Here is a 21,749-nt window from a genome sequence, read left to right as displayed (position 1 = left end):
GTAAAAGATTTGGTTTTCTCGATTTATGTATATCATCCTTACGCAGGGGTCATGCTAATTTTCTATGTATCGTTTCAATTTTATCAAAAGTGCCAAAGGAACAATAGCGTATATGGGGTAGTTCGAGCCCCCTCCCCCCGTCCCCCTTACATTTATAATTATCGTTTCCATAACTACAAGAAGCAAAAGAAGTTGTTTGACTATTGACACACTTTGCAAACAAAGATGAACTAACTGTATTATGAGGAGACACCTTGTCATGAAATTGTATAAAAGAGACTAGATGTAACACATGAAGTCAATTTGCACATTTACTAATAAATACCAACTGACCTTTCACAATCAAAACTTGATTTCCTTTACATATTTCATCCAACATCAATCTGAATCAGTTTTACAATATCATTCGTCCAATGTACTGACAAACATATACCTCACTGAGGCCAAGAATTAAGAAAAATGACATAAATTTGAATGCTAGTAGAATAACATGAGGGACATTCCCCTCCAAATAATGACTTAAAAAACTACAAATCAGCAAATGCGTGGTAAGTTTTCGAGTCCACTGCTATAAGCCTGAATGCAGCTACTAATGCAGCAGCAGATATGACACTAAACAAGACAACATTTACCAAATGCCAACTCCTTTGTAACGACGACAGTTGCTTTTTCATGGCAATAAGATACATGTGATTCGGAAGAATAAACGTGAGTGGAATCGAGCTGATAGCACCAGTGAGACTCATGAAATCTCCCAAGAAAGGTAACAGAGCAGATAGGAAAGTAGTAACCGCTAGATAACCTCCTCTAACTAGAGTTCTAAACGCCAGGTTCCGAACAGCAACTGCACTTCCTTTAATCCCATATTTTGTATCCAAGAATTCATATGTTGGACTCGCAAATATCTACAATAAGCAAAATAAGGCAATGTAACATGAGAATGGAGTAATAATACTATAGTGAGTTGATTTCTTTAAATGGACGGTTAACTGTAGTTATCATTTTTGTGCGCGTAAAAGTTTTTTATACTACAAGTGTATGTTAGACTTGTTAGTATTCTGTATCCGAAAATTAAATTCTGGAAACACAGTGTTTCTTTAAGGAACTTAATCCCCTCCTAGTACCCGAGATTTAGGATTATTTCCTCCAAGGATATAACGGATTACCCTCACTGCTGTAGCAGTAAAACCCCAATAACCAAAGAACTCAAAGATAGATTGAAAATCACACTTACTGTTGTTTTCTTTATAAAGAAGGATAATTCAGAATTTTCGTAAGGAAATCCTCACCAAATCCGAAGCCGAGCAATGATGACGAGGAACTTGACTTCTTCTCAACTCTTTAAGATATAGAAAAAGTGCAATTATATATATCACCTAACAAATGAGCTTTTCTCCACAATGTTCATTTTCCCCTCCATTTCCCGTTCACACTATTTTTGAACTAAAAACCCAACAGTATATAGAAGTTAAACTCAATACGGTAAGATGAAAGTGGAAAGATTATTACATGTAAAGCGATGATGGCTTGCAAGAATGCGCTGATGTTAGCCAGTGCCTTAACCCAAACCGGACCGCTGACATTGTTGAGTAAATAGGAAGATGAACTGGATCCATATGCCCAATATCCGACGTAAGTAACAGCATGAACAAGCACAGCCCCTAAACTAAACTGAAAATATAAGGCTTTCAACATGTTGTCAACAACAGGTGCTCTCACTGTAGCCTGTTAAGGAAAAAGATTTTTAAAAAATTAGTCAAGAAAAAGAGGTCATAGACTAGATATACTTCAGTCAATTGCAAATATTTTTGGTACAGAGCTGAGTTTATTAATGACACAAGTGTTAGGATCGAAATAATCAGGTGTCATGTGGATATATCGAATATGATAAGCAAATCAGGACAAATCAAATATGATAAGCAAATCAGGACAAACACCTAACAACAAGTTTATTGATAAAGTTCTCCATTCTTCACAAGAATATATCGAATTCGAGGTTAGTTACCTGGATCTCTGGAATCATTCCGGTGTTGAATACGAAAACAATATTTGCAGCTGCACCAGCAGTTGTAAAAATTCTGTTTATCTTTGATCCAGGAATGCTATAGTCCCTAGGAGGAGCATTCATACCTGCAAATACGCAGATAGTAATCAAATATGCCGTATTGTAAAAGAATTTCACATATCTGGTGTTGTCGTCAGACGTAGAGGAGAGATGCATACCGTCTTTAAGAGCTAAAGCAATGGTTATAGTGAGATAAATTAGACTGAATACTGATGAAATCACCAGCCAAGTCCTTAGTGATGACAAGGTGGGAACAGCAATGGCGAATAAAACGCATGCTAATCCAGCAATCGCGATGAAGTTTGCTAGTTTCATATGAACATCATCCCTAAAGAGATGGTAGAAAGCCTGCCAATCATAAACAAAATTGTTTCAGAATCATGTCTACTAATTAACAGATTTAATAAAAATTAAATCTGTTAATTCCGCATTGATGGAAATTGAGATGAAGTGCTATATAAGGCAAAATACAATTTCACACAATATGCAATCGTAAGGTTAATTGGGCAAAACCAGACAATATGTACCATGAGCTTGGACTCTGACCACGGACGGAGGTTAAAATAGCACGGTCTAGCCAGTTTTCGGACTGGTCATTCAAAAATAGTCGGCGTTTGCCAAGTCATTGAAAAATAACTACTATAATGCTGCAACACAGATCGGTCCAACATAATATACTGGAGTTCGGTGCACCTGTGTATGAACTTCCAGCATATTATGCTGGACCGGTATACTTTGCTGGCTCCAGTATAATATACTGGAGACTGGAGCACCGGTGCTCCAAACTCCAATATATTATGCTGGAGCCAGCAAATTATATTATACTGGAACTCCAGTATATTATGCTGGAGTATTTTTCCGGATTTTGAACAGTGTTTTCGTTCAGATTTATCTTTACATGAAAAGTAGCTAAATTTCGATAACTTTTGAAAATGTGGCTATTTTTGAATGACCACTTGTAAATCTGGCTATTTTTGAATTTCTCCCCTAGACGGAGCTACGATTTCGGTTACGGGTTTGGAAGAACCCATAGCTTTGGCCCAGATTCAGTATTTGTGCTAAATAATCCACTTAATATGTATAAATAATTTAGGACAAATATCACTTTTAGCCCGCGGTCGAAGCTATTTATATCCGGTAGCTGCAAAAGTGTATAAAATTTGTTTTATTTTTGCATCTAACATACAGAAATGTATATATACACAAAACATATTAGTTTTTCAACTATTATTTTGACAGCGGCTATATAGTGTCATTTTACTAGTAATTTATCCAATACCTAATAAGTTACCGATTCTAAAAATCCAAAACCCATATAATCAAAATCCTATCTCCGCCAGTGACTCTGACATGATAACAAGCTCACAGATTCTCAGACAGAGGAACAGAGGATAGGGGAATTCATCCTACCTTTAAGGCCTCTCCACCTAAAATGATGAATCCAATATTTATCAAGAAAAGATTTGCATACTGCGATGCCCACACAATTATATAAGCTGTCCGACCTGCAATATTAACCAAGTCTCAATTTCAACTATAAATTCAAAGGAATTAAAATCTTGTAAAGCTTAAGAGAAAAGAATGCAGGCTCCGCGGAAGGGTCGCACCCCAAGGGTGTGATGTAGACAGCCAATCACTGGCCTGGCTAGTTGCTTCCAAGGCTCGAACCCCTAACCTATAGGTCACAATGATACAACTTTCTCTTGTTTACTTGTTCTTACCATACATAAATCCGGCAAGATCTCTATATCTGATATGCCTCTTTCCACCATATTCATGAATCCTGGCAATAAGAGTACTTGCATATAATGATATAACTGTTGATAAAACAAGACCAATGACACCACCAGTCCAACCCAAAGGAACCATGATTGTGCCTGCATATCCTAGAGCATAGGCACTGTTGATACCAGTGCTTAGAACAACTCCCACCTGAAACCATGAATCTACATTTTGCAAAACAGAAGACTCCACATTAAAATTACTACAATTAAGTAAAAATAGAAAAAATAAATATACATAAGAGATTGGACATTGCTCTTTTTTCTTATTCAACTCCTAGATCTCGGTGTAACTAATTTTTACACCACCACTTATTATGGTCAGTTGCCTATAGAGTCAAATCTCTCTCTTGTTCATATTTTTTAGCTGCTATAGTGAAGTGTTGTTATAAAGATCATATATTATAACATAATATAAAAAAATTGGTACCAATTATGAAACTTAGCTGTTAATTATAATGAAGTGATGTTATAATCTAAAGATTTTTCAATATTATCAGTTATTTTTAACCTATAATAGCTGGTTAGTTACGATTTTATTACATTATCAATTAATGTTTATCAAGAGTTTTATCTATAATTACCTAATAAGTGATATAAATATTTTTTACATCGTCAAAGACATAGAACTTAAAATCTTATGATACTACACTTCTCCAAGAATATCCTAAAAGTAAGCCAAAATTCATGAGCATATTGTCTCTCAAACTAATAGACCATATTCTTGAGATCATATCCATTCGGAGGGAAAAAGAATACGCAGTTTGCCAGTTGCAATGGCAATTGTGGTATGAGCTATTTCCAGGTAAAATATGGTAAAATTTTATCTGTGTGCCTATGGACCAAACCATATCAACTTACAACAGTTAATTGTTGATTTAATGAGTTAAAGAATATATATTTACTAATTATGGTTAAGTGAGAGAAGTCAATGTGCAAATACATGTTATAAATTTATTGGATTGGTATAAATATCAAATACGAATAAATTTTTACGTAAAAATATTGTACGCACTCAGTATTTATACCAAATTAAGTGATTTAATCATAAAAGTTTATAGTATGAGCTAAAATAATCATTGATTATACAATATAATTACTTAAATAACAGATCAACCACATCTACCTTAAAAATGTAGATTGGTGGCAGTACAATGTAGCACAGGACAATAGCTGGTATTGGAAAAAAATATACCACATAAGAGACAAACTGGCAGGGGGCTATACTCATGGAGGATGGCAATCAGGAACATGAAAGTATACAATCAAAAAAGGCTATTCCTGGCTGAAGGGGAACCTGGACACATGCCAATGGGGAAGATGGGTCTGGAACAAACAAAACATTCCAAAACACTGCTTTATTTGTTGGCTGACTATGCAGAAGAAGCTGCTCACAAAGGATAGGCTAGCTCGCAGAGGAATCAACTCAGATGGTCTATGTGTACTATGTGGAAGTGCACCAGAGTATGTTGAATGCTTATTCTATGAGTGTCACTTCTCCAAGCTATGCATCACTGAAATACTCCAATGGTTAAAGATAAGGATCACGAACTTTGAAGGACAGTTCCTATGAAAAAGAATAGCCAGGAAAATGGGAGGCAAATTGAGTAGGAAGTTCTAATATGCAGTATTGGCAGCAACTAATTACCATGCATGGAAAGGGAGGAATGAAGCCCTGTGGCAGAATTCAGTTTCTAGATCACATAGAGTATGCGAGCAAATCAAAGAAGAATGCAGAGTTCGAGTGGTGGAGATACTCAGCAAGCGGAAAAGGGACAAGGATAGAAGATGTCTGGCAGAGGCGGACTTAGGATTTGAGTACGACGGGGGTACCATTGTATGCTAATTACTAGCGATAAAATTTGGCGGGAAACTCTTTGAAAACTCAATGATTATGATGACTTATCATCCAAGTACAAATAAAAAGAAGTTCTAAAGAAATAGAAATCATAGAACAAAGAGAGATTTCTTCGCAAAATAGATGTTACGGAAGGGAAGGTATTTGATTACTTAATTTTATTCTTTTTCAAATCTCTCCCTTAAAATTGAAAGCCTCAAATGGCAATTTATCGCGCTTCAGAAGTAGAAAAATGGAAATCCTAGTTTAGTTTTAATATATAATAGTCAACTTACTTAATTTTATTCTTTTTCAAATCCCTCCCTTAATATTAAAAGCCTCAAATTCAATTGATCGCGCTTCAGAAGTAGAAAAATGCAAATCCTTCTTCCACAACTTTCTTCAACAATCACTTTGACAAATTAGCGGATATTCGTCAACTCTGACTTGACAATGACAACTAATTAAGAGTTTGAGGTTTTTCTTCAGTTTTTTAACTATTAGCACACCCTTAATCTTGATTTGTTTAGTAAGTTTTTTTTTATTTATAATTTTTGAAGTTTAAACACCGTTTTGATCATAGACCCCTTTTTTAATTGACAAAAAGCTAGAAATTTTAAAGTTTGAAACAATTGACTATTATATATTAAAACTAAACTAGGATTTGCATTTTTCTACTTCTGAAACACGATAAATTGCAATTTGAGGCCTTTAATTTTAAGGGAGAGATTTGAAAAAGAATAAAATTAAGTAAGTTGACTATTATATATTAAAACTAAACTATAATTGAATTCAAAAAAAGATCAAACTAAAAAAGTGAAGCAGGAGAAGGTGGTGAAACTGGGTTTTGGACCCACGACGTCCAGCAAAGCTAGAAACTTAAACGCCCCCTCAAAATCACCCCTCCAGTTCGCCTCTTTTTGTCTGGGGGCACACAAAAAATATTTAAGGGGTCCCAGTTGTATGCATATATATATATATTTTGCCAAGGATAACAGGGTCCCGTGATCCCTCAACCATCAACGTAGGTCCGCCTCTGATGGCTGAAAGAAGTATATAAATAGATAGGAGATAGGCAGGACAAATACTTGTACAGAATAGGATAACAAGTAGACTTACTTGTGTTGAATTTGGCAAATCCCACATCGATGGTTTAGCTATTTGGTAGGGAATTTTTCCCTATAAAAGGAGGCCTAATGTTTAGGATTTAAACACACCTCTCATTTGCCTTCTTATCTTCTTAAGACATTTGTATCTTCTCTCTTTAGTATTATTTCACTTGTATTTTTGGAGTGGAATAAAATATTGGCTGTGTCCGAGGAAGTAACTAGGCAACATTGGCCGAACCTCGTAAATTCTGGTGTTCCTTTTATTGTTGCTTTATTGTCTTATTTATTATTTAGCGGCTGTCATAATTATTGGTATAGTAGTTGTGACTCATTCACACTATATACATTTGGCTTCCGCAACAACTTGGACAAAGCTGAGTAAGTGCGGGACTTTCTTTATATAGCTAGAAGCTAGAGTTTTTTCCTTCGTTGTACTTGTTCAGGAGACTTTTTCATTCCACCAAAAAAAAAATTACTTAAATAACACATGTATTTATTCATAAATTTTGTACAAACACAAGTGTTCTTTTTCTTGTTCTATATCGTGGAAGATAGTGAACAAGTCAGACACCAAAAAGAAAAAGAGTAGGGAAAATAGAGCCTATAAAATGTGCAGTAGAGAAGCTTTTCTTGTTTCTCCATAGCAAATTTTGTATCTAATTATCTTCCTACGAAGCTTTTAATGCTCAGACATACGTTTTCAGGCCAAGATTTTTTTAAGTTACGTGAATAATTTTTTTTTTACCTATCTATACTACATATGAAACTTATTTACCCTCCCTAATTAAGCTTTAAATTAATTATATGAGCATATACAATTTACTAATTATATACAAATTAGTATTAGTGAATATCCCTTTATATTAAAAATAGAATATGGAATCAGTTATTTCCCCATCCCTGCTCTCTCTCTCCGTCTCTCTCTCTTCTTCTCTGTTCATTCCCCAATTTTTCTTTCTTTGTTTTACTCTGCTTGTTATCCTCTCTTTTTTTTTTTCCCTTTAAGAGAGTAACTTAACAATTTCCTTTCATGTTGCACAATTGGTGTTCGAATTAAAATTATCAATCAACAAATTTTTAAAGGTGTTTGACTCTTTGAATTTGATTTTAGGTTTTCAAAAAATATTATTTGTTTGGATTGGGCGTTGTTGCAAATGATTGAGAAAATTCTATGAAGTTTATATCTCGATTTTGAGGGTATTTGGTGAAGATTAGATTTGATTTGACTGAATTTTCATATTGAAATTCGAAGAAGAAGCAGAAGAACACACCACATACGAAATATATACAAATCATATACAAAATATATCCAAAAGACATATTGTATAAAATTTGTATGAAAATTATATTTGAGTTGTCTGATGTTGTAGTTGTATTTAATTAGATAAGAATGATATATGAAAGTTGTAGATTAGTATATTGTATAATCAGTTGTATGAAATTTATTTTTAGTATGTACGTTGTTGTAGATATATCAAATTTTGTATTAAATTTGTATGAAATTTATTTTTCATATGTATGTTGTTGTACCATACATTATTCTTTTCTTAAAATAAGTAATTATGGCAAACAGAGAGAAAATTGCGCTAATTATAGCTTAAATAGGTAATACACAATTGGAAAGAGTCTTATTTAGATGGAAGGACAATTTGGGCTTCCTTCCCTTCAGTTATGTCATTTTTCAAGCAAAAAAGTCTCCTAATTTAATGCATTAATAAAAGATTCTATATAAATTGTAAGAAATTTTTTGGATAATTTTGGTAAATAAATTTTAAATATTGTATAGCAAAGAAAAAATCCCATAAAAAATTGGAGAGGGAGTTCAGACTAGGTACAAGTTCCATCACTTCGAACAATAGAGCCCAAACGTGTAGTACCTTCGGTATATTATCTATCTTTTAGAATTGATAATCTTTAATATTTGTCTAAATTATCCTTAGTATATATCTTAAATATTTTGCTTAATTAACATGTACTAAATGACTTCTTTTAGAAGTTAGGATAGAATATAGCACAATTTTGATTTGATGATGTCAGCAGTTCAATATGACTGCTCTTTGAGATCTTGTCGTGGCGTACGCAGGATTTTTCATAAGCGGTGTCACAATTTAAAGAATTGAACAAATAAATAACTTATTGTAGCTGTAAGCGGTATCATTTTTTATATTTATCCCTAATATTTTTACTTTTCTTATACATAACTAATAAAAAATTTCGACCGGTATCCCGTAGCACCGCATAGTACAAGGTGTATACGCCCCAGTTTGAAGTGACAGACGTTGAAAAGTTTGAAAATGATGCTTATAATAAAGAAAAATTACTCTCTTTATAATAATCTCCGGAAGGTTTCACTTTCCACAATTATTATGTTGACTCACTGTTCTAAAGATGGAAACAAATAAGTGCAAAATAAAGCAAAACATCCATATTATTTTGACTCGGTGTTCTAAAAATAGAAACATATAAGTGAAAAACTAAAGAAAAACATCCACGTCGGATTAATATTAAAGTTTCATATTCTTTTGGTGCAACAAGGTGAATTTTAGTCCGAATAAATACTTACTCGTATAAGGTGTTTACACCAAACTAAATAAGTAATATATAAAAGACAAGTTTCTTGAATTCATTAATTTGATGTAAACATTGAGCGCAAATAACTTTTTAACTGCTAGGTAGACATTGTTAGCAGGAACACTCCTGCAACTTCATCAAAGTATGTGTTACTAAAGAGTTGGAATGATAACACTTTTTGTATGCGTTTAGACAAAATTCAAATTGAAATTGAAAATAAAAAGTTTATTTGAAGTTGAAATTGAAAAAAAGATTATGAAATTAGTTGAGTAGTTATGTATTTGAACATAAACTTCCAAGTGAAAGTTAAAGTTCTATGAGATGAAGTTGTAAGATTAGTAAAACTTCAGTTTCTTAAATCTTAACTCAAGACTTCATCACTATACTTCAACTTTGCAATTACCATTTCTTGTTTACGTCGAATATTTTCTTGTTATGGTATACTTTTCACTATTAACAAAGTGGAAAAGGATAGCCCGATGCACAAGGTATCTCGCGTTCATCCAGGGTTGGTGGGAAAGGCCACATCCTATGACTCGAACACATGATCTATAGGTCACAAGTTCACGCAAGGTTCAGGGAAAGACCACACCCCATGGTTCAAACCCGTGACCTCTAGGTCGGAGATAACTTTACCATTGCTCCAAGATTCCTCTTCTTATTAACATGACGAAAAGAACCAAAAAAAATAACAAAAAAGGAAAAACTAAAGATGAAATGAAACAAAGAGAAAGATCAAAGAGAGAACCTGTTCCAACTTGATGAAGAGTTTCAGGAACTTCAACTTCTAAAGCCACCATATGATCATCATTAAACCTCTGTGAACGTGATGGAGTAGAAATAATTGCTACTTCATCCCTGTATTTATCTTCTCCCATTTTTCACACTGATTTTAATTTCTTGAACAACTAATTTTTCAATGAAAAAACTCAAAAATACAGTTCAGAATCCAGTTCTAATTTGGATATGAATGTGAAGAGGACAAAGCAGAATGGCTGAGTGATACCTTTTGCACGTAAAACACAATGAAATGAAGCATTTATAGTATGAATTGATCTATAATTATTGGTGGTTGGATGGGAGAGTCGACAAATTCTTGTTCCTACTATAAATATATACTCCCGTTGCCCATTTTGCATAATTTGGATTTCGAGAGTCAAATTACCTTATTTTGATTGAGAATTCGGACATAAAAATTTTAAGCTTTTTTAAAAATAAAATAAAATGTATACATTTAAAAACTATGTAAAAAATACCTTGGAGCAACAATAAGGTTTTTTTGTATAACCTATAGGTCACTGGTTCGAATCGTAGAAGCAGTTACTAATGCTTGCATTAAGGTAGGCTGTGCACATCACACCATTGGGATGCGGCTCTTCCCCTGAACCTTGCGTGAACGCGAGATGCCTTGTGCACCGGGCTGCCTTTTTTATGTAAAAAGTACTACATTCATCGGGCGGATGCAATGTATCAGTAACGAGTTTATCTGAACCCAACGCGGAATATAAATTTATGTATAAAAATCTACCAAAATTGTCATAAATTATAAATATGAATTGATAGTTTTAAAAGTTGAACTCATAGAACTTAAATCCTGGATCCGCCTCTAACTACATTATAAATTTGTTTCAGTATAACCACCCACTACTACTCAGAATCCACTGAACCGATTAATTTAAATTAGGAGATTTTCCTAGCTATGCAAAATTAGGGCCCTAAGTACTCTACCAAAGTATAAAACACGACTTTCAAAAACTAGCAATAGTTTTATAACACTATTTACATATTCAACCTCCAACAAAACTAGGGATTTTGGAGATATTCCTGTCTTATTTTTCTTCATATATTCTCTTTCTTCCTGTCTTCTCTTCCCACAAACCCTAGCCTACCCAGCTTTACAAATTGTAGTCAAGCCCTACGATTCCTGAAATAAAATCTAAATAATTTATTTGTCACATGGAAAATGGTAAATAAGACAACAATGGTGTATTAATAATTATAAGAAGATACTCCCTCCAGTCCACAATAAATAGTTTTTTGGCCTTTTTTGTGGTTCAAAATAAGTGATTTTTCCAGATTTCAAGAATGAATTAATTATTTTTTTTCCTACATTGCCCTTGGAGTAAATAGTGTTGGAGTATGTGTTAGGAATGTTTATGTGAAATAGTAAAGGTTAATATGAACAATTTTATTGCTAATTAATATTAAAAGATGGGTTCCTTAATCTGTATGAAAACCGCCCAAAGATCACTTATTTTAGACGGGAGAGAGTGCATTTTATAAATTCCATGTGCAGATTAATGCACAAATTTGAGATTAATGCCAGTAGATTAGCATTAGAATAACAGTAGATAATGCCAAGATGCTTAGACTCTTGTATTAATTTCTGTCGATTTCCCAAAACAAATATTTATTCTTGATTTGCTGCTGCAAGTGTTTTAACTTATTTTGTTCTCTGGGTACGTGCCCATGTGACTTCGAAACAGATCAGAACCAAGAAAAAACAAAAATATGAAGAAATTATATAAGGTTTCCTATTTTACTAATAAACTTCAATCAAATTATTAGTTAAATTATCATTGTATATGGTATTTCAATAAATAATTTATGTTGAATAAAAACAATCTTGCATAATTATTTTGCAGTTGAGACATAAATTAATTTGTGTTTGAGCTAATTTTAAAATTTAAAATGTTGCAATAATAAACTTATTTTTTGTTTTAACAGCTATGAGGAAATTTCAATCATTTTATTAGAAAAAGTATTTTTCAGCATTTTTACTAAACACATCATGTGCATTTCTATCTGAATGCGTAATTGTTTATTGATCACGCCCAACTATGCCTTATAAAAAGGACTAAGCGGTCGTTGCAAATATAATCAGGTTTACAAGTTCGGAGTCGAATCCCACAGAGAACTAAGGCTTAGCTACAGTTGTTGACTATCACTAAAAAGATAAGCTCGAACAATTCCTAAGTTATAAATATTAAGATTCTTATATCTAATTAACTAACTAATTAAAATAGTAGATTAACAACTAAAGATACTGCGGGTTGGAGAAAAGATTAAGGAGGTCTAGAGTTATGATTTTTCCAATTGTCGGAATCCTTCCCGTTACGTCTTCTATAATTTCGCCTAAGTATTCTCTACCGATCATGAGCAGTCTGAGTGTCATAATTCTCTCCTGAGTAACTACCATAATTTACTAGAAATATTCTTCTGAATTACGCTAGCTGGCATTAAGTACGGCTCACTCGGATCACACCAAGGTTTCGTTATCCCTAATCCCACCTTTAAACCCTCCGTATTGATCCCTCATATACGTTAGGAGTGATGTTGTTCAACAACTACCTAAATATGCACTCTCTCCAGAATAATACACACTAAATAGGCACAGTCGATTGAGAGATCTTCAACCAACCACAATAAATACGTAGTTGAACAAGTAGATAAATCCAACAACTCAATTATATAAAAACATAACAAGAATTTATCCTACAAAAGGTTCTATCAAAATCCTAGATAATAAATTAGCTATTCATAATAGTATGCAAAACTACAATACTAGAATTCATAACCAATAATAGAAATAGAGGAAGAAAGAGGAAAAAACGTGGAGTTGAATCCTTCTCCTTACTCCTAGCGTATTCTTGCCTCCTTAAAGTCTTCTCTCCCCTCAAAGAGGTGTTTTGGGATGTATTTTTATGACCTAGGGTTAATGAGGGCGGAAGTTTTCAATTCAACTTCGGATAGGAGAGTTGGAGGGCGCGTCAACTTTCGTGCAACGCGCGAACTTAGACGCGAACTCAGCTTTTGCAATTTTTCAGTTCGCGAAGCGATCTGTGCCTTCGCTTCGCTTTGCTATTTTGTGCTTTCATTTTTCTCCTTTTTCGCGTCTGTTTTCATGCCACGCACGAAATTGGACGAGCTCTCAATTCTTTCCATCTCTTCTTTTTGTGTCGAATTGTCATTTTTTGATCATTTATCATCCAAACTCTTTCCTACGCATAAGAAACACATAATGAGTATATTTCACTTCGAAAACCACGTAAACTCCCGCGACTCGCACAAGAATATGCACTTTCATCATTTATCACTACCCCACACTTAAACTCTTGCTCGTCCTCGAGTAACTTAAAATTAAACGCATATGAAAGAAATACCTTTCAAAACATACTCAAGCATCGCACCAATGACAATGGTTTATATCAACGCTTAGAACTCAACATATGCACTCTTCGTATATTTCCTCAAGTTTTAAACTCATGCCAAGATTATTTAAAATATTTGTGTGACTCTTCTAACATCCCATCCTCAAAACTTGACTCTAATGCATTCCACACTATGACTCGCTCCTTGTACCTACTCAAAATTAAGGTCTCTATCAATCATTTGTAAATTATGTGCCCTCACCAACAAACCACATAGAGAAAATAGTCCACACTCAATATAAGTTCAAGTATAGTTTAAGGACTCAAATATTGAAAGAATTCGCTCACTCTCACAAAGAAACTCTTATGCTATGCAAGTTAGTACCATAGGCTTGCCTGTAGTGTAAGTCTCTACTAATTTAAGCTCGTAAAGTTTAGGATCAAGTAGGACTTTATAGGTTGTAATGTAGGCTAAGGGACGGACAGGATATATTTGAGAAAATAGTGACTAACCCTCCGAAATTGTGATGACCCAAAGGGTCATCTTCTATTTTAAAACTCGAATCCGTGTTTCGAGGCCTTAAAAACCTCATTTTATCTCTTCTCGATTTGCGTGTGCAGTCCGGACGTGTATCCGGAAAGCCCTTATGTGAAATGTTTTTAAAATGATGATTTTTGGCCTAAAAAGTTGCTTTTTGTTAACTTCGATCAACATTTTGGGTAAACGGATCCGGACCCGTATTTCAATGGTTTCGGAGAGTATGTAGTAAAATATGGGACCTGAGCGTATGCCCGGAATCGAATTCCGAGGTCCCTAGCCCGAGAAATAAATTTTTGAAGGAAAATTGATAAGACTGAAAATGTAATAATTTAAAGAATTTGATCTTGTTGGTATCGAGCCCGTATTTTGGTTTCGGAGTCAGGTATAGGTCCGTGATAATATTTTAACCTTATATGTGAAATTTGGTGAAAAACGGAATTGATTTGACATGATTCGGACCTTTGGTTGAGAAAATAGAATTTTTGAAACTATCTTGAAAATTTCATGCAATTTGGTGCTAAATTCATAGTTCTAGGTATTATTTTGGCGATTTGATCGCATGAGCAAGTTCGTATGATGTTTTAAGACTTGTGTGCGTGTTTGGTTTGGAGCCCCGAGGGCTCATGTGAGTTTTGAAAAGGCTACGAAGTGATTTTGGAACTTAGAAATTTACTGGTGTATGTAGCAGGCCATTGCGAGATCAGGCTTCGCAAATGCGAACCAAGCAGGAATGGAAATTGCGAGGTATTTATCACAATTGCGAAGAAAGCTTGGGCCAGCAGAGTTCGCAAATGCAAACAAATCTTCGCAATTACGAAGGGGGACTGGGGAAGGGCATGTTCGCAAATGCGAATATTTACTCGCATTTGCGATAGCTTGTTCGCATTTGTGAGCTGCTCAGGTTGTAATTGCGACATCTGCAGCCGAGTAAAAGGGTCTTAGACGGGATTTTTCATTCATTCTCCCATTTTTCAAAACCTAAACTTCAAGAGGCGATTTTCCAAAGGTTAGTTCTTCCCCAAATCATAGGTAAATAATTCTTAACTTATTTCTTTCAATTTTTTACATCTTTTTATAAGATTTCATCCTAGAATCTAGGATTTTTCATGGAGAAATTGAGAATTTTTGGGTAGAACTTAGGAATTTCGAAATTTGGGGATTAGACCTCAAATTGAGGTCGGATTCAAAACCAATTATATATCCGGGCTAGGGGTGAATGGGTAATCGGGTTTTGGTCCAAATTTTGGATTTTGACCAAGCGGGCCCGTGGTCGATTTTTTATTTTTTGGAAAAAATATTGGGAAACTTACAATTATGTATTTGGATTGATTTCTTTAGCAATATTTGATGTTATTAAGTTAATTATGACTATATACGAGTGGATTTGAGGTGGAATCGAGAGGTAAAGCGATAATTGAGCTTTGAATTGCTCGTTAGATTAAAGTAAGTGTTTGGTCTAACCTTGACTCGAGGGATTAGGGATCCCCGACTTAATTGCTATGTGAAATTCTATGTGTGTGGTGTATATGTATGGTGATGAGTACCTATACGCCGCCAAATTATCTGTCTAGCCTCTTCCCTTCCCTGTTCTTACCATATTATTTTTCTGTCTTAACTGCTACATGCTTATTGATGTTTTCATGTCTAATTAGTTCTTATTAAATGTTGTTTTCTCTATTGGAGGTATAAATTGTTCCTTAATTTCATTATATTACATTGTTGGTTTAAGTTGGTTTATTAGTGTTTCATGGTACACTTTGGTTGGTCTCGCTGTGTAGTATTTAACTGATGAAGTATCGTAATGGTATAGATTTTTCATTGTTTTGGCTTGAGGTATAAACGTTTTGGAGGGTTTTGAGCTAAACTGTGAGATATTTATTCTTATTTTGTGATTGGTACTGATATAGTGGGATCGGGTTGCACGCCACAATAGGAGGAATAAGGGTGAAATGTAATTGTCTGGTGGGATCGGGTTGCACGCCGCAACAAGGAGTAATAAAGGTGGACATGTGGGATTGTGTTGCATGCCGCAACGGGAGGAATAAGGGTGATATATTGAGGAGTAATAAGGGTGGACACGTGGGATCGGGTTTCACGTTGCAACAAGAAGTAATAAGGGTGAATGTTTGTATTGTTACTTGTTATATGGTAGGATCGGGATGCACGCCGCATCATTTTGTTGTTTATGTATTCTTCCTCTACTGTGATTTTATTCCGTAGCATTGTAACTCTCTTAAGGATTGGTTATAGTTGAGTATTGGAAGAATATCTGGGATCCATATTTACCTTGCTACAAGTTACTGTTTCAATTCGTTTTGTATTTCTTTTTGTTTTATCATATACTGTTGCAGGTTATATTGTATAAGCCCCGCCTTAGCCTCGTCACTACTTCATCGAGGTTAGGCTCGGCATTTACCAGTACATGAGGATCTTCTAAGTTGTACTGGATGAGGAGAAGGATCCCTGATAGTAGATGATGGGGAAAGTTGAGAAGCATAAGGATCAGAAGTAGAGGTTAGAGATGAATGCAATGGAGCAGACACAGCAGAAGGGTCAGGTTCAACTAGTTGCAGCACATGGAGCATAGGAGAAAGACCAGTGCTCATGTTCTTGAAAGGAAAAATATCTTCTTGAAAGACAGTGTCTATGCTTACAAAGAATTCCTTGGAGGTTAGGTCATAGAGAATTGAGTTATCGAATAACCAAGATGAACTACTGTAATTGCTCTTGGACTAAACTTATCACCCCTTGTTACAGAGGTAGCATAGCACAGGCTACCAAATACCCTGAGATACTGTAGTGAAGGAGCTCTGTGGAACAGTTTCTGGAAAGGTGACTGACCTTTCAATAACACAGTGGGTAATCTATTGAGTAAGTATACAGATGTGGATACACACTCTCTCCCAAAATATCAAGGGTGCAAATGCCTGAAACCTTAAAGATCTTTCCATGTCTAGGATGTCTCCTTTCTGCAATACCATTTTGTTGTGGTGTATACACACAAGAGCTTTGGTGTACAATACCATAATCCTTAAGTAAATTGTTCACCTGATCATTGAAAAATTCTGAACCATTATCTGTTCTAAGACATTTCACTCCACTGGCAAACTGAGTTCTGATATATATTAAGAAGTTCCTTAGTACCACAATAGAAAATATATATCTAGAGAAAATCCATGTATATCTAGAGAAATTATCTACTAGAGTCAGAAAATATCTCTTATCATCATGAGTGGGAACCTTATAAGGACCCCATACATCAGCATGCACAAGATCAAAAGACTTAGCAAAGCAAGTAGTACTTAGAAGAAAGAGTAGTCTTGCATTTTTAGCAATAGGACATATAGAACATGTGTGATTATTCAGCTGAGAGTTACTCAAGATTTTTATATTTTTCAACACTATTAAAGGAGCATGTCATAGTCTTCTATGCCAAAGAGACAGATCAATAGTCTTAGTCTTATTGTTGGAACTATCTTCACTTATTGAACTAGAAATGGTATTTACAGATGACTTATTGATGACATTCTTATTCTCAATGACTTGCTGTGAATTTGAGTTTCCTCTGTTCCTCAGAATGTACAGACGATCTTCTTCTCTACCAATTCCGATCACCTTCCCACTTGAGAGTTCCTAAAATACATAGAAATTCGAAGAGAATGCAGCACAACATTGTAACTCCTTGGTGATCTTTGATACTGATAATAGGTTGTATTTGAATTCAGGTATACATATAATACTTTTCCAATTGTCTTGTCTTGAAATATATGAGATTATCCTGTCTTAGTAATAGTAACTTGCTATCTAGTAGGTAGGTGTACTTTATTCTTACTCATTTGTGATAGTTCTTTGAATTTGTGAAGCAAACCTAACTGATGTACCATATGATTTGTAGCCCCTGTGTCTACTATCCAGTTATGATCTCCTAGACTAGATATTAGGGCAGTAGGAATACTTGTAGTTCCTATCTGGGCTGTGTTAGCAATAGGTTCTCCCTCTTTTCCTTTGTTCAACATTTGTAGAATTTGATTATACTACTCTGAAGTAAGGAACTGAACTAGAGCTGGTGGTGCTGTATTAGAGATAGGTGTTGTTTGCTGGGATGATCCTTGAGCTACAAAACCCTGATTTCTTGCACCACACACATTGTTAGCATAGTATTTGGAGTGTCTCCCTTCTTCCTGTATTTGAAATCAACTAGATATCCATGCAGCTTGTAGTATTTGTCCCTTGTATGACTTTTGAGCTTGCAGTAGTCACACTGAAGTGCAGATCTTCTATAATTGTAATTGGTCCTAGTTTTGTAGCTGGTGTTACCACCACCAAAGTTGTTACCATTGTTGCTTCCTCTGCTGCTTAGAAGTGCAGTAGCATCATTACCATCAACACCAGTACTAGCATTGATCCCGCAACTGCCATTTCTCCTTTGACCTTTTACATTCACTATCATAGCATATGCTTGGTTTATGTTTGGTAATGGCCTTGTCATAAGAATTTGTTCCTTTGCATTCTCATAGGATTCATTCAGACTTGTTAAAATCTTGTATAACTTCTGCAACTAATAATGCTCTGCATGTTTGATAGACTCTAGACATTCACATGAAGGAGGATGAGCCAGTGTTTCATACTCATCCCATAGTACACTAAGCTTAGAGAAGTACACAGACACAAGTGATATGCCCTGTGTTAATGCAACAATTTTCTTGTGCAAATAACATGCTCTAGAGGCATTTACTTTATCAAACCTCTCTTTAAGGTCTTCCCACACCTTATGTGCATCAAACACATAAATCATAGTACTAATTAGACTTTGAGATAATGAGTTCATTATCCAAGCTAGAACAATGGCATTACATCTGTCCCAGAGTTCAAGCAAGCTAGGATCATACATTTCTCATCTACATGTTCCTAAAACAAAACCTAGTTTATTTTTACCATGCAACACAATCGTCATTGACCTACTCCAAATTGAGTAATTTTCAGAACCTTGAAGTTGAATTGAGATTAGAACAGAACCTTGTGCATCTGAAGGATGAATGTACAGAGGATGATTATGATGTACTAGATTTGGAACATTCATCGTTTGAGTCTGAGTTGCAGTCGCCATAGGAGGAGCTGATGAAGTAGAGGTCCCGTCGTCATTCACCATTGTAAACAGTATTGATTGTATCACACCACACTAATTGAGGTAATCTAGGTCACGACTCACTCAATTACACCAGAAATTGATGCTAATAGAATAAGCCCTAATTTCAGGAAATTTGCTAAAAAATGACAACAAAACAGAGTGAAGAGAGCGATTAACTAGTGATATTCCTCTCCTGAAGCAACTGAGTTAATTGATCTAGCCTTAAAGCTCTGATACCATGTTGAACAAGTCAGCCATGGCAGAAGAGAAAGAAAGTCGGTGAGAAGAAGAGAAGCTTTGTTATGTGTATTAGACAAAAATGCTTTCAACTAATTCTAAGAAAGCTGATGTACATCTGTTAAGTAACTTCTATTTATACAACTAATTAACTAACCTACTCTTTCAACTAACTTCACCTAGTTATAATATTTTAACTTAACTACTGGACCCCGCATCTTTTCCTTCTACAAAGAGATTAAGGAAGTAGAGGCATACCGCCTTTAAGAGACAATGCAATCGCTATACAAACGTGTACTAGACTAAAGAGCGTTGAATTCTCTTCCAAACCCTTAAAGCTGACAAATGGGGTATAGCAACAACAAAAAAGACACATGCGAATCTAGCTAAAGCAATGAAGTACGACAGTTTCATCTGATGGTCATCCCTAAAGAGAATATAGATAGCCTGAAATAAAGTTATTGGAATCATCCTATCAGAAAACCAATGAAGCTTACAGAAAGAATCAATGAAGTGAAAATTTCTATGTAACAACAACTACGCCTTAGTCCTAAGCAAGTTTGGGTCAACGATATGAATCCTCATATCTTTCTTTAAGCTAATGTCATATAAAGCAAGAAGAACAAAGCAATGAAACTTGCATTTATACTTGACAAAACACATTTTCTTTCTTCTAATATTTTCCTTTTCAGTTATTTTTGCTTAGGTTAGTAAAGATTCCTTCACGGTTGATCCACTAAGAAAGAAGACAATCTGATATCAATTTATTGGGGGTGGAAACAAATATATTTTTTTTCTAGAATAAAACTACTCTTTCGCTCCTGTGACACACTTTCCTTATTTGCTCGTTTAAAAAAAATGACACGCTTCTATATTTAAGAACAATGTAGATTAGGCTTCTTATTTTAATTTTAATGAGAAGTTTTATAGACTCAGAAATATTATGGTATATTTAAAATCATAAGTTTCAAAAGCTTTTATTTTTTTTCTTTTAAATTTCGTATTGAGTCAAATTATATTACTTAAATTGATAGAGAGTGATCAATACAGTGGAGAAATACTTTAAGAAAAAAATAATACTTATATATTTGAGTATAACATTTTAGTAATGATTCACAATTAAAAAGCATAAATTAGAGAAAACACAACTATTTCCCATGGCTCTATTGTCTATAGATAAACTGATAGTAACATCTCAACTAACCATTTCACCTGGAGAATAAGAATTCATTTTCCCCACATTTAACATGTATTTTATTTTAAGCTGTAAAAGAAAGTGTTTAAAAATACATCTTTTTCTTTCTGTGCTAAAAAGAATAGTAGTTACAACTAACAACAATTGATAAGTTATCACCATGGGATATGGAGGGGTGAATGTGATTGTTGATTGTCAAAAGTCACACAATGGTGGGTGACAATTTGGGTTTAGAAATTTTTTCCTATAAAAGGAGGCCTAATGTTTAGAATTTAAATACATCTCTCATTTGTCTTCTTATCTTCTTAAGGCATTTGTATCTTCTCTCTTTAGTATTATTTCACTTGTATTTTTGGAGCGGAATAAAATATTGGTTGTGTCCGAGGAAGTAGGCAAAATTGGCCGAACCTCGTAAATTCTGGTGTTCCTTATATTGTTGCTTTATTGTCTTATTTATTATTTGGTGGCTGTCATAATGTTTGGTATAGTAGTTGTGACTCAGTAACACTATATACATTTGGCTTCCACAACAATTGGTATCAGAGTCAAGGTACTGTCTAAGTATGCTCTGTGGTTGCAACATAGTCTGATCTTCCACATCAGAAAAGATTTATCTTGGTAACTGAGTCAAGGTTCTGTCTGAGTATGCTCTGTGGTTGCAACTTAGTCTGATCTTCCACACCAGAAAGAAAATAATCTTGATTTTTGTCGTCATCTATTAAATAATATTTGTGTCAAAGATGGGAGACAATAAACAAGAAGAATCTACATCAAGTGTCAACAATACGTCATCATTGGCATCTTCGCTTATGACAAGAATTATGTCAAATGCGAAATTTGCGGTAGAAATTTTTGACGGATCAGGACATTTTGGGATGTGGAAAGGCGAGGTTCTATATGTCCTTTTTCAACAAGGGCTAGATATTGCCATTGAAGAAAAAAGAGCATATGTTATTGGAGAAGAAGATTGGAAAATTATCAACCGTATTGCTTGCGGTACCATTAGATCCTACCTTGCTAGAGAGCAGAAATATCCATACACAAAGGAAACTTCTGCAAATAAATTATGGAAAACACTGAAGGATAAATTTTTGAAGAAAAATAGTCAAAATAAATTGTACATGAAGAAGGGAC

At 34.5% G+C, this 21,749-nt stretch overlaps 1 protein-coding gene and 1 non-coding gene across 2 annotated transcripts; both read right to left on the bottom strand.

Moving 5' to 3' along the window:
• Positions 1–102, bottom strand: LOC138869918 (U6 spliceosomal RNA). The gene has a single exon (XR_011400158.1). It is a non-coding gene; the product is annotated as a U6 spliceosomal RNA (small nuclear RNA).
• Positions 103–318: 216 nt separating this feature from the next.
• LOC104225305 (proline transporter 2-like) lies at positions 319–10,429 on the bottom strand. Its single transcript, XM_009777076.2, has 7 exons — positions 10,112–10,429; positions 3,787–4,011; positions 3,476–3,570; positions 2,224–2,413; positions 2,006–2,130; positions 1,510–1,725; positions 319–905 (listed from the first exon to the last, which is right to left on the bottom strand). Exons 1-7 carry the CDS (start codon positions 10,239–10,241, stop codon positions 528–530), a joined length of 1,359 nt encoding a protein of 452 aa, XP_009775378.1. The 5' UTR covers positions 10,242–10,429; the 3' UTR covers positions 319–527.
• Between the last annotated feature and the right edge of the window lie 11,320 nt (positions 10,430–21,749).

The sequence above is a fragment of the Nicotiana sylvestris genome, chromosome 5, assembly GCF_000393655.2.
Source record: "Nicotiana sylvestris chromosome 5, ASM39365v2, whole genome shotgun sequence".
Lineage (NCBI taxonomy): Eukaryota > Viridiplantae > Streptophyta > Magnoliopsida > Solanales > Solanaceae > Nicotiana > Nicotiana sylvestris.
This window is presented reverse-complemented; position numbering and strand designations above follow the sequence as displayed.

What these genes read in the sequence shown, in the direction of transcription:
- LOC104225305 (XM_009777076.2), bottom strand. Translation starts at nt 10,241, where the DNA reads ATGGGAGAAGATAAATACAGGGATGAAGTAGCAATTATTTCTACTCCA. An exon ending in TGCTTTAGCTCTTAAAGACG is followed by an intron (nt 2,131 to 2,223) that starts GTATGCATCTCT and finishes GCGTATTTGCAG; the next exon opens with GTATGAATGCTCCTCCTAGG. An exon ending in AAGCCATCATCGCTTTACAT is followed by an intron (nt 906 to 1,509) that starts GTAATAATCTTT and finishes TGCTTATTGTAG; the next exon opens with ATATTTGCGAGTCCAACATA.